Below are 17253 nucleotides of genomic sequence, written 5' to 3'. Positions count from 1 at the left end.
TGACCCAAAACATTTCAGTAAATCTACCAAGGAATGGCTCAAGAAAAATAAATTGAGAGTTCTGGAATGGTCAAGTCAAAGCCCGGATCTTAATCTTATTGAGATGCTGTGGATTGATTTGAAACTGGCTGTGCATGCAAGACACCCCTCGAACATCACACAGCTGAAAGAATTCTGCAAGGAGGAGTGGGAAAAACTTTCTCCCAATTGATGTCAGAGACCTGTAGACAGTTATAAGAAACGTCTAATTGAGGTTATTTCAGCCAAGGGGGGCAATACTAGCTATTAGGGCATAGGGTGTCCTAACTTTTTCCTCAGTAGGAATTGGCATTATTGTTAATTTTTCGTTAAATAAATGATTACAAAGTTACATTTTCATAGTTTTTTGTTCAATTACATCCCCTTTATCTATAGACATTGTTAGAAAGAAGATAACATATTGATATGTCCATATTTTTAAGAGAATAACTTAATATTTTGGGGGGTGTCCTAACTTTTTCTCATGACTGTATATATTTTCAGGAGAGAAACTTGCACAGGGGGGGGTAGAGGGGATGAAGAGGTCTTTAGGTGGGACAGTTGTGTAGCCTGAGGAGAAGGGTCTTCAATCTACGGCGGAAGATAGGTAGTGAATATGATTTTATACGAAAAGGAACCTTACTAACTCAGCCATCCCCCACCCCCACCCCCCCACAGGTGATGCTGCCCCGCTGACTGCCGTCCCCTCCTGAGCTGAGAGAGGAACACCCAGGGTCTCCTGAGAACTTCAAGGGTGTGGGGGGGAGGGTGGGGGGGGGGGGGGGTCACTGGGGTGCGTCATCATGGTGACCTTTGCAGAGACGGCAGGCGCCCATCCAATGGCGTTGCGGCAGCCTTCGCATCTCTTCGTGCCCCTGTCTCCTGGACTACGGCGTAAACGGCTGATGTGGCAGAACGCGGCCAAAAACATCATCAGCCAACGGGAGATGAACGAGCAGGTCAATACCCACATCTCCTCTTACTCAGGGTCAATACCCACATCCCCTCTTACTCAGGGTTAATATCCACATCCACTAGTACTGAGTGTCAATACCCACATCCACTCTCACTCAGTGTCAATACCCACATCCCCTCTTACTCAGGGTTAATATCCACATCCACTCTTACTCAGGGTTAATACCCACATCCACTCTTACTCAGGGTTAATATCCACATCCACTCTTACTCAGGGTTAATACCCACATCCACTCTTACTCAGGGTCCATATCTACCTCAAGTGTTTGTTTATCTATATCTTTGATAGGTGGGGGTGGAGCCGGCGCGCAAGATCTTTGTCACAGGCTCCTACATTGACGAGATCAACCGCCAGATCCGCAACAAGGCCTCGCGGGGGGCCACCAAACGCCGCTCCTCCACATCCCGTGTCCACCCCACCCACGATCGGAGCTCCACCAGCACCTACACCAGCGACACCGACTTCTTCCAGCGCTGGGGCCACACTGTGCGAGGCGTCTACTTGCCCACGCTGCGACACACCTTCAAGTCCCGCGACCTCGAAAAGCTCTACCAGCGCCATTCCTCCCACCAACGGCTGACTTCGCTAGCCATCACCAACGTGGTCGACGCCTTGGCAAAGCTACACATACTTTTCCTGTACCTGGTGCTAGCCCCCGAGACGGCCACGGACGCGCCGCGCGCCTGGCTGACGGGGTTCTTTATGGCGCTAGCTGTGGGTCTGTGTGTCCTGGTGCTAACCTGCAGGGACTCCATGTCACCGTGGTGGCTACGCTACGCCGGCCTTGCTAGCTGGTTCTCCCAGACCACGCAGGTGCTGGGCGGGCTAGCGTACGGGTTAGAGAAGGACCCGTCGTGGTATGTGCTGTTCACGCTGTTTGCCACATACACGCTGCTCCCGCTGCCCCTCCTCTGGGCCATGTATGCAGGGTCTCTGACCTCAGCGCTGCACCTCCTGGTGGGCGTGGCGCGCCACTACAACGAGGCGGCACTGCTGAGAGAGGTGAGGGAATCGCCGCTGCTTCGTGTGTTAGGCACGTGTGAACGACTTTGGGCTCCATTGTGCATCCGCTAAACATTTATTTTTACAATTTGTATTTATGGCATTTAGCAGACACCTTTATCCAAAGCGACTTACAACAAATACATTTGTTTAAGTAAGTGAATCATCTGTCCAACAGTCATCATAAGATAAAATAATCAATGCTCACACCAGGGGCCATTGGTACTCGTAATGCCAGAAGCCTTTTTTAGTTTTTTTATTATTAACAGGAGAGAACTTTTACAGGGGGGTAGTGGGGGTAAAGAGGTCTCTAGGGTTGGGGTTAGGGTTAGTACAGGGGGGGTAGTGGGGGTGAAGAGGTCTTTAGGAGGGAAGAGGTCTTTAGGAGTAAACAGTGGTGCGCAGCACAACAACGTGTGCAAAGACCGTTTTGACACCTCAAGATTTCCATAATTTACAGAATGAATGAAAATATGACGACTCAGCACCTAAGGAAGCAAAATATATAGCTAAGAACTCCCTGAGTTAATCAACTACAGTACAGCCAAGGTCAGGACCAAACCAGGAAAACATTTTAAAGAGGTGGAACAATTAACTTCTTCATGTCATATAACATTTTGCCCACCCACTCATTACCAGAGACCTGTCCTCCGCCTTTACGCTAACTGAAACTTTACAAAATTACCAACATAGCGCCTATATCAACTAAAACTTTGTAGTGCGCATTGCTATAGTGTGAGCAAATAGGAGGCCAATGTTGAGTAACACTTTACATTAAGTTGTCCCTACACCCGTGTAGTAATACTGTTATTACTCTAGTTACAACATTGTGGTTGGGTTATTGCCTGGTACATGGAGTTTTATTACTGTATGCATTCACAAAGTAATTTGTTACAATACTACTCTGTTGTTGTGACTATACATACTGTACCTATGCACTAAAATGACATTATTCAATTCATCAAACTAAGAATACCGCTCACAGATCAACAGCCTCTTTCTTGAAGCCATAATTGTTGATAACCCGTACTCATTGTCCTTGATACAACTTGAGAATAAGGCCTAATGAGTGTTCTGCCCTTCGTAACACGTAAAGCAGCTTGTAGCTCACCCACCTCCGCGGTGTTCCCCTCCTCCTCTCGTCCTCTGCCCAGGTGATGGCCACAGGGCTGCTGTACCTGGGCATGAACACAGCAGGTCTGTTCATCCACTACCTGACAGACCGCGCCCAGAGACAGGCCTTCCTGGAGACGCGCCGCTGCATCGAGGGACGCCTCAAACTGGAGCAGGAGAATCAGAGACAGGTACCGTTCACTCTAGTACTCCCAACCCCCGTAAAACCCTCCTGGTATTGTTCAAAGTGTCCACGTTGGCGTGTTTGAAATGAATGTGAATGAGTGGTATGACCCTTATTGGGTTTTAAGGAGGGGGTGGGGGATCATTTATTGCTGTGAATTGTAATATCAACCTTTGCATGAGTTTTTATTTGTCTTTCGGACACAATCAAATCAACACTTTGCACCATTGTGACCTCATAGTTATGTGGTAAATACCTGAGAAACGTCAGTGGAAACAGTATTGTAGAATAAAGTGCAAAGAACATGTTGTAGAAATGTAAAAAAAAAAAAAAAGTGTTTTCTTCCTTTCTCAAGCACTTTGACTGCCGATGGCACTTGTTCTTATCAAAGGTTTGGATTATTATCATTGTTGTATAGTTGATTCACTTATTTCAGACAAATGTACTTATTTTAAGTCATTTTGGATAAAAGCATCTACTAAATGACTTAAATATCATGTCAAAATAAGGCATAACGTGAGCACAGAGAAGGAGGCCAGGAACGGGTGACAGTGAAGGAGGACAGGGTCAGAGTGCCTCACATCATCTTTTCAAGATGTAATTTCTTAGTATTTCTTAATTTTTTACTAAATACTGTACCTGGTTTAATTTCTCTACCCTAAACATTCTGTATTCACAATCTCAACTGGACATGGAAATGAAGTCAGAGTAACTCCATGTGAACATTCACTGTTGTATTGACATCACTTGTTGTTTATGATGGACAGATGAGGAAGGAGGGTGTGTTTGTGTTTATGATGGACAGATGAGGAAGGAGGGTGTGTTTGTGTTTATGATGGACAGATGAGGAAGGAGGGTGTGTTTGTGTTTATGATGGACAGATAATGAAGGAGGGTGTGTTTGTGTTTATGATGGACAGATGAGGAAGGAGGGTGTGTTTGTGTTTATGATGGACAGATGAGGAAGGAGGGTGTGTTTGTGTTTATGATGGACAGATAATGAAGGAGGGTGTGTTTGTGTTTATGATGGACAAATGAGGAAGGAGGGTGTGTTTGTGTTTATGATGGACAGATGAGGAAGGAGGGTGTGTTTGTGTTTCTTTAACAGGAGCGTCTCGTGATGTCCATCCTGCCTCGCTTCGTTGCCTTGGAGATGATCGCAGACATGAGCGCTTTGGACGATGAGCTTGTTCCACAGGAGTTCCACAAGATCTACATCCACCAGTACAAAGATGTCAGGTACACACACATGTACGCACACACACACGCACACACACACACTGAATTGGAATCAAATTGACCCCTACCTTGCTCATTCCCCTCTCCCCTCTCCCCTCTCTCCCCTCTCTCCCCTCTCTCTCTCTCTCTCTCTCTCTCTCTTCCACAGTATTCTGTTTGCAGACATTAAGGGTTTCACTCTGCTCTCGATGAACCTGTCGGCCCAGGAGCTGGTCCGCACGCTCAACGAACTCTTTAGTCGCTTCGACCACCTGGCAGAGGTGAGGCGACCGACCGTTGGCTCAGTAAAACCCGTGAACCCAACACCCTTTAGACCCGTAACCCCTGAACCTTACCGTCTCACTCCTTGTAACCCCCACATGTAACCCCAACTCCAACCACTTTCCCCAGCCTCACACACTTACCTCACCTAAACCCTAACCTTTGACCTTGTCCAGAAACAACCCCTGGCCGCCACTCCGTAGGCAATTGTGTAGATCTAGATGGATTGGATAGATCCTGTTAATCAAATCAAACTCTGTCACTTTTGCGTCCTCTCTCTCTCTCCCTGTCCCTGTATTCAAATGTGTTCTAACAAACCTCCCTCATCCATCGAATATCTTTTCACACTTATACTTTCCCTCCCTTCTTCCCTACCTCCCTCCCCGCACCTCCTGGTCTCTCTCTCTCTCGCTCTTCCACCCATCTCTCCCCCCCTCCCCTCTCTGTCTCCCCCCCCCCTCTCTCCCTCTCACTCTCTATCCCCCCCCCTCCTCTCTATCGCCCCCCCTCCCTCTCTCTCTCTCTCCACAGAAGCACCACTGCCTGAGGATTAAGATCCTGGGGGACTGTTACTATTGTGTGTCGGGGGTCCCAGAGCCCCAGCGTGCACACGCTCACTACTGCGTGGAGATGGGCCTGGCTATGATCAGCACCCTACGGTCAGTCCATCCGCTTGCTATGGAGATCTGCTTTTTTTTTTTTATATATATGTTTTTAGGGCATTTCTGCTTTATTTGGATAGAGACAGTAGAGATTGACAGGAAGGATGGGTGAGAGAGAGGAGGGATGACATGCAAGATATGTCGAGGGTCAGAATCGAACCAGGAACCTTGCGGTTACGTGGTAAGCGCATTAGCGTGCTACGCCACTAAGCGGCCGAAATCTGCTTTTTAAAGTTAGATCTGATCCGCCGATTCTACAATCTATTCAGATATCGGAAAACGTTATTATTCACAGGCCGTCAAGGCAGAGCGATGTAATAACTTTAACTTTAAAATGAATCCAATCAATTTTATATGAATCAGTAGTGTGTGTGTAGTCGATTCATTTACGTGCTCCCTCAGAATACCCATCCATCAGTGCTTCTAACCAGCACTACAGGTTCAAGCCCTCCAGCAATTACATAGCCAGGTAAACACACTGTCTTTGGTACTCATGTGAGGATACTCACACATCCCCTCTATGGTCACTCCATCACTGTGCTTCAGAAGAAGATTACTTTATTGTCCATTATCACATGGAAAGGGATATTTGCATCCTCCCCTCCCTCCCTCCCTCCCTCCCTCCCTCCTTCCCTCCCTCCCTCTGCTCTGTCCAGAGCTGAACTGTGTGTCCTGCCATCCCAGGTCCGTGCGGAAGCAGCTGAACCAGGACATGGACATGCGCATCGGGATCCACTCCGGCTCGGTGCTGTGTGGGGTGCTGGGGCTGCAGAAGTGGCAGTTTGATGTCTGGTCCAGGGATGTGGGCATCGCCAACATGCTGGAGGCGGGGGGCATACCAGGGTGAGTGCACCCTGCCCCAAAACACCCACATACGCACGCACACACACACACACACACACACACACACACACACGTACGCATGCACGCACGCATGCACACACACACCACGCACACACCACGCACACACGCACGCACGCACACACCACACACCACACACCACACACACACACACACACACACACACACACACACACACACACACACACACACACACACACACACTCATACATACGCAAATGCTATAGAAAAAAATAAGTTTGAGAGTGGCATAGAGGAACTCCATAGGGAGGACAGGGTGATAATGTTATAAAAACTAATGTTATAAACAGTCATACATGTTTCTGGTCAGCTTTGTCCCCATCTGTTGCGTCTCCATCTACAGACGGATCCACATCTCCCGGGCAACACTGGACTGCCTGGGGGGCAACTACCAGACGGAGGAGGGGCGTGGCCAGGAGAGGAACGAGTTCCTACGGAAACACAACATCGACACCTTCCTCATCTGCCCCAAGGAGGAGGCGAAGACCCCGGACCCCCCCGAGCCCCGCAAAACCCAGAGACCCGCCCCCACCTGGAAACCAGAACTGCCGTATGGGAATATCATCGATATGAACTCTGTAAGTAGGATCATCTCGGTACGGAGACCAGTGGAGGCTGGTGGAGGTAGAAATCGGAGGACGGGCTCAATGTAATGCGTGGAACGGAATGAGGAATGTGAGAAACGTTTTTGTGTTTGATAGCATTCAGTTGACTATATCATGTTTTTATCCTCAAGGATTTTTGTTGTATTTATTGTTTGTTTGTTTGGAGCAGTCAGTAAAAGTGAGCTAATGAGCTAACGGATGAGTTGTGGTTGGTAGGAGGAGTTCAAAGGTGTCCTTGCATGGTAAAAGCACTAGGACTGAAGGAACCATTTTTATGGGTTGGTATGGTTCCTGTCGTACCCTCTGCATGGCTGTCTGCTGGATCCGTATGCCTGATTCAGACATCCATTGACACAGCCTTTCCCTGAAGTGTACACTTGTGCACTCCCCCTCGTGGACTTACAAAGCACACGATGTGGTGGAAGCATGGGATCCTCCACCAACCCGAGTGCACTGCCTAGTGGAACCCCTCCATTTCCACTAGGGATTGGGACACACCCCATTCCCCACTGGCTGTGACCTTTCACCTTTTCTCTGACCTTCTCTGTACCCTCACAGATCCTGGCCTCCTTCACCAACGGCTCGCTGGCGCAGCTGCCCAACTCCTCGGCGACGGCGCGGCGGTCGGCCTCCAAGGAGATCAACAAGCGCATCGAGCACGCCATCGCGGTGCGCAGCAGCGAGCGCATGCGCCAGGAGCACATCACCCCGCTGAGGCTGGTGTTTAAGGACACACACATCGAGGATAAGGTGTGGGGGTTAGGGTCTGTGGGAGGGGTAGGGGGGGGGGGGGGGGGGGGTAGGGGGTTAGGGGGTCTGCGGGGGGTTACTTGGTAGGCAGTAGGGTAGGAGGTCTGCGGGGGTGGGGTAGGGGGTATGCGGGGGGAGCGGGGGGGCGTTCTGAGTCCTTGGTAGGGGGTAGAGTAGGGGGTCTGGGGGGGGGAGGGGTTCAGAGACCTTGGTAGGGTGTAGGGTACCAAGTACCAGTATTTCTACCATGGGGGGGGGGGGGGTGAGGGTGATGGTGATGGTGTAGTAGAATGCGTACTGCTAGCTGATCGTTTGCATTCTATTAAATTCAGAGGGTTCCGTTTGTAGCAGATGGAAGCTAGTCAAAGTGGAGGTGGTAGATAGACCCAACATATGGTACAGATGTGTTCCTCTCTCTGTCTCAGTTTTTCCAGGTGAGAGACGAGATGTTCAACTCCAACCTAGTCTGCTCCTTCATCATGCTCCTCTTCCTCATGGCTGCCCAGGCCCTCATCCCCACCCCCAGGTAGATGGATGCCCCCACTGACCAATCATAGCTTCACTTCCGGGTCTAAACGGTTTCTTTGAGCCTTTAGGATTTGGTTTCAGCTCTAAGTGTTAATAAGAAATAAATGTCTCTTTTTTCTCCTCCACCTCTGTGTATCCATGTATCTCTCTCCTTATATCTAACCCTTCTTTCTACCCATGCCCTCCCTTTCTCCTTTACTTCACCCCTTCCTCACTCTCCCTCTCCCTCCCCCACACTCTCACTCTCACCCTCTCTCTCTCTCCCCCCTCTCTCTCCCTCTTTCTCTCTCTCTCTTTCTCTCTCTCTCTCCCCCCTCTCTCTCCCCCTTCTTTCCCCCCCCTCTCTCCCTCTCTCTCTCTCCCCCACTCTCTCTCTCCCCCCCTCTCTCTCTCCCCCCCTCTCTCTTTCTTTCTCCCTCTTTCTCTCTCCCCCCCCCCCCCCCTCCCCCCCCCCCTCTCTCTCTCTCTCTCTCTCTCTCTGTAGACAGTACCCAGCGGTGCTCCAGTTCTCTCTCTTCCTGTTGGCCTACATGTTGCTGCTCATGGTGGCCCTGGCTGAAGAGTTTAAACAGGCCCCCTTGGTGCTGCAGCAACTCTGCTGCTGGATCCACGAGAACAACGGCGCCCGCAACCTCCTCACCCTCACCGCCATCGCCATCAACTTTGGCATGGCCTCTGCCGACATGGTCAGAACTGGAAAACACAAAATAACCCTTTTTTTTTTGGTTCTACGTAGAACCTTGAGTGAACATATAGAACGATATTGGGTGACATTTTATTTGGATAGTCCCCTGTAGATGGTTTATGGTCCCCTGCAGATTCTCAAACTGTCTATAGGGATTATCCAAATAAAGCGGGACCAGATATGGTCAAATACGAGTCGGGTCCTGGTTCTTTACCAGGCAAAGTGGACGAACACCTCCAAACAAATCATGAACTGCTGTGTGAATTACCTGTTAATAAACCTGCTAAGATTGTTCAGTGGCCCTGGCTTCACTCAGGCAATGTCATACTCAGCTAGTGAAAAATGAGAAACTCTGATGACTGGTGAATTCTGTTGTGTTAACATCTAGGCTAGGGAGAGGGAGTCATGGCTACTAGGGTCTGATTGAGGTCTACCCCTTTACACTGTGAGGATGTTGCTCTGTAGCTTCTGCTGCTGCTGCTGCTGCTGCTGCTGCTGGGTAGTGTAGTTCTTCACTCCTCTGTGTGTGTTTGTCCAGGTGTGGTGCAGCCTGAGGGACACAGAGACGGGAGAGGGGGACATGGGGAACAGGAGCCTCAGCACAGACTCCCCCAACCAGTGGACTCTCACCACCTGCACCTACCCTGAGGTAAGGGGGGACCGTTATTTGGCAAGCCTGCACCTACCCTAAGATAAGGGGGGACCGTTATTTGGCAAGCCTGCACCTACCCTGAGGTAAGGGGGGACCGTTATTTGGCAAGCCTCCACCTACCCTGAGGTAAGGGGGGACCGTTATTTGGCAAGCCTGCACCTACCCTGAGGTTGCCATTATTTGGCAAGTCCTCTTCTGTGTTTCTCTGTGGCTCAGTTGGTAGAGCATGACAGTAGCAAGGCTAAGGCTGTGGGTGTAAATTCCTGCTGGGATTATATCTACAAAAAAATGGAGGCACTCACTGCTAAATTGCATATGTCATATAAATCGTATATGTTTGACTGAGGAGAGTATGGCTTGGGGCGCGTAGTGGCGTAGCACACTAATGCGCATACCACGTAAGTGCAAGGTTCCTGGTTCGATTCCGACCCCCGACATATCTTGCATGTCATCCCTCCTCTCTCTCACCTATCCTTCCTGTCAATCTCTATAAAGCAGAAATGCCCAAAAAACATATTTAATAAAAATGAGAATAGCATGGTTCATGTCAATAAAATTGTGTGGAAGAACCGCTTGAAGAAACACTTGTCCCGTTCATCTAGTTTTATAAGGTCAGTTTCTATCATATCTATTCACTTCCGCTCATATCTATTCATTGCTCCAGAATGAAATGTGCTTATGTATCAATCCATCCAATATATTGTCCCTCTCTCTAACCCTCCCTCTCCCTCTCTCTCACTCTCTCCGTCCCATCCTTCTCTCCCCCTCCGCCAATCTCTCTCTCTCTCTATCTCTATCTCTCCCTCTCATCCCCCTCCCTCCATCTCTCTCATCCTCCTCTCCCCCTCACCCTGATCTCTCTCTCTCTCTCTCTCTCTCTCTCTCATCCCCCTCCCCCCTATCTCTCTCATCCTCCTCTCCCCCTCCCTCCCTGTCTCTCCTCTGTTCTGTAGTTCTTTGTGCTGAGCGGGGTGATTGCCATGGTGACCTGTGCGGTGTTCCTCAGGCTGAGTTCTCTGTTGAAGCTGGCCGTGCTGCTGCTAGTGGTGGCCGTGTATTCCTACTTCATAGAGCTGGCTTTCCATCTGCTCTACGTCAACCAGCAGGAGCACGACCTCGTACACAGGTACACACACACACACACACGCACGCACACACACACGCATACGCATGCATGCACACACACACACGCACGCATGCACACACACATATACATGCACACACGCACACGCACACACACATATACATGCACACATGCACGCACACACGCACACACACACACACACACACAGTAACTTGTAAAATCATCAAAATCGACTCTTTCCTTACTTGATTCGATACTGTGTGATTTGGCTGTGATTTGTTCATTGACAATTGTTATAACAAAAAAAAAACTTTCTTTCTCTCTCTCTTTCTCTCACATACACACACACACACACACACACACACACACACACAGTAACTTGTAAAATCCACAAAATCGACTCTTTCCTTACTTGATTCGATACTGTGTGATTTGGCTGTGATTTGTTCATTGACAATTGTTATAACAAAAAAAAAACCTTTCTTTCTCTCTCTCTTTCTCTCACACACACACACACACACACACACACACACACACACACACACACACACACACACACACACACACACACACACACACACACACACACAGGTCTCACTACCTCAGGAGGAAGGGCGTCTCCATCCTCCTCATGGCCATGTTTGTTGTCGCCGTGTTCTACAATGGACGACAGGTACAGTAAGACATGAGGACCTCATTTCCTGTCTTAGTAGTCAGTAGTCCTTTTTCTGTCTTAGTAGTCAGTAGTCCTTTCCTGTCTTAGTAGTCAGTAGTCATTTCCTGTCTCAGTAGTCAGTATTTAGTACTTATTCAATCGAGATTCCTCCTTACTTACTACGAGCTTACTAACGTAATAATAACATTATTCACTGTTTGAAGCAAAAGCCTGGTCCTTATTGGCTGCCCCTTTTCTGTATCCCCGCAGTGGGAGGCCACGGCTAGGCTGGACTTCCTGTGGCGTCTGCAGGCCCAACAGGAAGTGGAGGACATGCGGGAGCTGCGTGAGCACAACGAGTGTCTGCTGCACAACATCCTGCCCTCTCACGTGGCGCGCCACTTCCTGGAGAGGAGCAGGAACGACGAGGTGCGGAAACCCCCCCCCCAAAAACGCCACGTCACCGCAGGCTAGCAAACGGCCCGATTCCAAACCAATCCCTCTGTCCTAGTTTTAACTCCTCATGGACACCCACAGCACAGATCTGGACTTGGCCAGATAGGTTTTTAATTAGTGAAATTAACTCTCAGGTGACGATACCATCCCTCTTTTAGGAGCTTTACTCACAGTCCTATGACGAGGTGGGAGTGATGTTCGCCTCCATCTCAGGGTTCAACGAGTACTACGAGCAGAAGGAGATGAAGAACGAGGGGGTGGACTGCCTCCGTCTGCTCAACGAGATCATCGCCGACTTTGACGAGGTGAGTAGGGAGACAAGGAGTACAGGTGTGTGTCAATAGAAGTTGGGTAAGTTCAAGATTGCAACGTTTCGCATCGTTGTGAGCGTCTCGACTTCAATTGTTTGACTTTAAACTGTTTGACTGGATCTTTTGTTCGCACACTTTTTCTTAGTTCATTCAGATGCCGTTTCAGAAGCATTCCCCACAATTCTGAACGCAACCTTGAAGTGGAAAAGATTTGATTGCTAAATGCTTTGCTATCAATGTAGACAGGTTACGATCAATCAATGCAAGACACAGTTTTTTAAATATATACTCTGAGGACTCCTAAATAGACTGCCAGGTTAGAAAAAAAATTAGAACCTTTTATTCCCTGATCCCTTGCTCTCTTCCACTATCAGTCCCTGATTAACTTTTCAATTACAATTATCTTAATTATATTTTAATAAAAAAAATAAAAAAAACACAGAGGTGATGATTAATTATGAACACTAATCGTCACTCTTCCACACTGACTCATCTCTTTCTTCCTCATTCACTTTTTCATTCTCTCTCCCCCCCTCTCTCTGTCTCTGTCTCTCTTTCTCCCCCCTTCCTCTCTCCCCTCCATCTCTCTCTCACCCCCTCTCCTTCTCTCTCTCTCTCTCTCTCCCCCCCTCCTCTCGTCTCTCTCTCTCTCCTTCTCCCCCCCCCTCCTCTCTCTCTCTCTCTCTCTCTCCTTTTCTCTGTCTCTCTATCCTCTAGCTGCTGGAGGAGTCCTATTTTCATGACATTGAGAAGATCAAGACCATTGGCAGCTGTTACATGGCAGCATCTGGCCTAGCTCCTGACAGAGAGGTGCTGTACACAGTACATATAGAGCACTCATTAGTACAGATAGTATCTACTCAGTTCAGTCCATAGCCAACAATATGATACATGCAGGGCAGCATGTTACCTTGGTTACCCTGTGAATGGAAAACACAGTCATTTCTAAAAGTGTTTTGTGTCTGTATCTCTCTCTCTCACACATGCACACACATTCACTCGCTCATACACACACATACACACACACACACACACACACACACGTACACACACACACACTCGTACACACACACACACATACACACACACACACACACGTACAGGGGCGTTTGACCGAGTGGCACCACCTGACCGAGCTGATCCTGTTTGCCCTGGCCATGCAGGAGACCCTGAGAGGGATCAACAGACACTCATCCAACAGCTTCCAGCTCCGCGTGGGTGAGACCAGTACCCCCTTTCTACAATTAAATAATGTTAGCATTTTATTAGTATTAATTAATGTTGAAATAACATTGAGAAAATTCAAAAGATCTTCAATGAGCAATCACATTTGTTCCAACTCTTTGTTTAACACGGTAGATCAACAGGCGACATACTTTCTCACAAGATAACTGCACAATAGCATTCAACAACTCTCACTGAGCCTGGCTCCTCCCCTTTTTCTTTTCAAATCATGATTGACATGCAGGCATCGCCCACGGGCCGGTGGTTGCCGGGGTGATCGGGACCACCAAGCCGCAGTACGACATCTGGGGGACGACGGTGAACCTGGCGAGCCGCATGGACAGCACGGGCGTGAGCGGGCGCATCCAGGTGCCCGAGGCCACGCGGCAGATCCTGGTCGACTGGGGCTTCGTCCTGGAGCTGCGTGGCCAGATCTACATCAAGGGGGTGAGTGGCTGCGTTGGCAATCAGACACTTCCACACTATTAGCGCTCCCTGGTGGTCTAGTGGCTAGGATCCTAGAGGTTAGAGAGGCCGGCCAGCAATCGGAAGGTCGCTGGTTTGATGCCCACCTCAGGAGGGGTTAGGGTATCCTACCTCCACTGCCGTTGTGCCCTTGAGCAAGGCACTTAACCCCTAACTGCTCCAGGGGCGCCTATCGGGCGCTGACCTTGTGCAATAGAGCCCAGTTCTCCCTAAGAGTGTACTGTGCTGTGTGTGTGCCGTCTCGGGTTAGGGTTAGGGTTAGGGTTAGGGGTGGGGGGTGCAAAAAGATAATTTCCACTCAGAGATCAATAAAAGTATACATTATTATTAGTATTTAGTAATGGCATCTGCCATAGGGAGTATGAGTGGCCGCCCCTAGTATGCTTGAAAGACCAGGATGTTGTGTACGGTATACTGCATTCACTGACAAACGCAATCTGGTACATGGTCCATACATACATGGTACATACATACATGCTCATGCACTTTGCATGTAGCACTGTATGTGATGTTGAACATAGCCAGTGAATAGAATGCGATGACGATGGAATTGACGTACATTTGATTAGATTAGATTCAACTTTATTGTCTATTGTTAATTATTCATTATTAATTATAGTCTATTGTTAATTATTTATTGTCTATTGTTAATTATTATTGTTATTAAAGGGATAGTTCACCCAAATTACAAAATCACAGATTTGGTTCCTAATCCTGAAAGGAATCTATGGATGAGGGTGGATTTCAGTCCACACTTTGGTTCTGTTTAACCTGGGTCACTAACCGCTAACGGATAGCATTTTAAACCAAAGAAAACAATGGAAGTCAATGTGAGAGTCTCCCCATAGACTCCCCTGTGCAGACACAGCATACTTCCTGAGTATCCTCCTTTTACCTGGGTCCCTAGGTGAGTGAGCGCCAGGGGAGGGTCCTCACCTACTTCATCAGCAACAGCCGCGCCCAGAGGACGAACAACGGGACCGGGGGCCGATCTGGGGGCCGTTCTGGGGGACGCAACACACTGGCGGCGGTGGTGTTCGGCCTGGTCCAGGCCCGAAACAAGGAGAAGCAGAGAGATGCTAACGGTGGATTCAGTCTGACCCTCAGCAGTGGACAGTGCTGAGTCACAGTGGTCACAGTTTAGACCTATGGAGGGGGGGTCAGAGTTCATTCCTTGTGCTTCCTTTGGAGTCTTGAGTTCACTCATTGTACTTCCTGTCTCAATGAGTCCTCAGTGCCTCAGTGGTGATCACCTGGTCTTCCTCAGAGAGAGAGAGAGAGAGACAGACAGACAGACAGACAGACAGACAGACAGACAGACAGGTTTATGATTCCTGAAGAGAGAACTGGACAGAAGATTGACAGTATTCTCTCTCAGAGTACCAAGTTAAGACACGCCCCCTAGAGGACTAAAGGAGATGTTTCGGACATCTTTCGAGGAGCACTTTCTTTGTGCATCATCCAGAGGACTTTCTCTGGAACACCCATCTTGGCTAGGAAGAAGGATCTACTCCTTTTGGGTCCACTGACTTTGACCAATCAGCATTAGGATGCTAATACCTGTTTTTCTATTGCCATATCTACAGTACGTTTGTTACATTTGTTTTCAGGTATATTTGCTGCTGTTGTGTACAAGACAGACACCAACAGACACTTACTTACTCATATAAAAATGATCCTGGTGTTTACACGTCCAGTTAGAGAGTCCACAGACCTCTTCGCCATAAGAACACAAATACCTCACTTGTGTAACTCTACCGATATGAACTGTGCAACCTATTTTGTATCATAGACCTTTAATCTAGACAGTAGTACAGTAAGCCTATTCACCATTTTGTATGATATTACTGCATTGATTGCCATCTGAACGTTTTTATTACAATTTCCCACATTGTAATCTATGTGTCTCATTGGGTTGAACACCCTAACTTCTTCATACTGGTTTACTTTGTTGGGAAGTCAGGTCCTGAACACCCTAACTTCTTCATACAGGTTTACATACAGGAACTCAGGTCCCGAACACCCTAACTTCTTCATACAGGTTTACTTTGTTGGGAACTCAGGTCCTGAACACCCTAACTTCTTCATACAGGAACTCAGGTCATTTCCTGTAGATTATACAGTATGTGGGAAGCAGGTTTGGAGACCAATTCCTTTTAAATTCCATCAATTCAGGAAGTGTCAGGAACTTCAAATTCCAAAGCTTTTTAATTTCAATTTACAGTACAATGTTAAGAACACACACACAGTTGAGTTGCTGGCTATTGGAACAAATACTATAGTCCGATACTCAGATTGTTTAAATGTATTAAAAAATCTTTGAAAATGAATGTCTATTTTTCAATTACTGAAATGGGATTCAATTCACTTCTAGAATTGATGGAATTTAAAAGGAATTCGCTCCAATTCTTTTGTAGCTGTTTTACTGTTGTCACCTCCCTACTCATCATCATTGGATTGCCAAACTCACATATTTGTGAACCCATTTTTATTGGCTGCATCCCTTGATAAAGCAACATATAGTACAGTAGATCACCAAGTATTTGAGGCCTCATTGTTAATATGATAATACTGTCCTGTACAGTCTCACAATGTAGTTATTTTTTACTGTGTCCAACTAGCTCCTGTGACAGTAATACAAGCTTTAACTATATTTACATCCGTGTCAAACATACATTTTGTAAACAATTACATTACAACAGAACATGTAGCCATCAGATTTTGCCTTGGTATACAACCTGGTCATGTTATCTCGTGTTGAAGAGAGGGAAAAGTCTGCCGTCATACTAGTCAACCATACTGTATGTCAAAGCAACTTTGCTAGGACAGGTTGTATCCACAATGCTCTGGAACCCACCTCATTGCCAAAAGCACAGTGATACATAGTGTTCATTTAATGTGTTATTTATTAATTATTCTTATTATTAATTATTATTTATTCATGTATTTCACCCGGACCGATTATTGTGACCATGTTTCACATTAAACGTATCTGATATAAATAGTCTACAGCAGTATTTTTCAACCTTTTTTGAGCCACGGCACATTTTTTACATTGAAAGAATCTTGCGGCACACCACCAACCAAAAATGTTACAAAATGACACTCTGTAGCCTGATACAATAATATCCGTAGACTCATCAAGTTGCAACGCAAATTTCCTACTGATGCGTATCTTTCCCAAAACATGACTTTCGATGTCTGTAGACATGTCATCAATACGCCTGGCAATTGTGTTATCTGAGAGCGGGACTTTAGCTATGTCTTTAACCGCGTCAGGGCCGAGCATCTCGTTGACAATGGCTTTGCAGGCAGGTAGTATTAATGTCTCTGCCACAGAGTGGGACTTTTTTGATTTAGCTCAGCAACTAGGTAACTAGCTTTGAGTGCTTTCTCATTTACCTTTGTGGTTTTTCCTCATAAAAGTTGCCTGTTTCTCTGTGTTTTCACGCAGGCGAACAAAATAGTCCATCGGCTTGTT

At 47.5% G+C, this 17253-nt stretch overlaps 1 protein-coding gene across 1 annotated transcript; it reads left to right on the top strand.

The window, feature by feature from the left end:
- Positions 1–821: 821 nt before the first annotated feature.
- LOC310818432 (adenylate cyclase type 8) lies at positions 822–14895 on the top strand (the record flags this gene model as incomplete). Its single annotated transcript, XM_083689377.1, has 20 exons — positions 822–977; positions 1283–1996; positions 3151–3300; positions 4401–4531; positions 4680–4791; positions 5324–5451; positions 6139–6297; positions 6680–6914; positions 7500–7691; positions 8117–8217; positions 8704–8905; positions 9443–9553; positions 10510–10682; positions 11232–11313; positions 11566–11724; positions 11910–12056; positions 12780–12872; positions 13166–13280; positions 13531–13733; positions 14680–14895. The coding sequence occupies 20 exons, from the start codon at positions 822–824 to the stop codon at positions 14893–14895; spliced, it is 3579 nt and encodes a 1192-aa protein (XP_083545503.1).
- Between the last annotated feature and the right edge of the window lie 2358 nt (positions 14896–17253).

The sequence above is a fragment of the Argentina silus genome, assembly GCF_951799395.1.
Source record: "Argentina silus genome assembly, chromosome: 17".
In the NCBI taxonomy this organism is placed as follows: Eukaryota; Metazoa; Chordata; class Actinopteri; order Argentiniformes; family Argentinidae; genus Argentina; species Argentina silus.
This window is presented reverse-complemented; position numbering and strand designations above follow the sequence as displayed.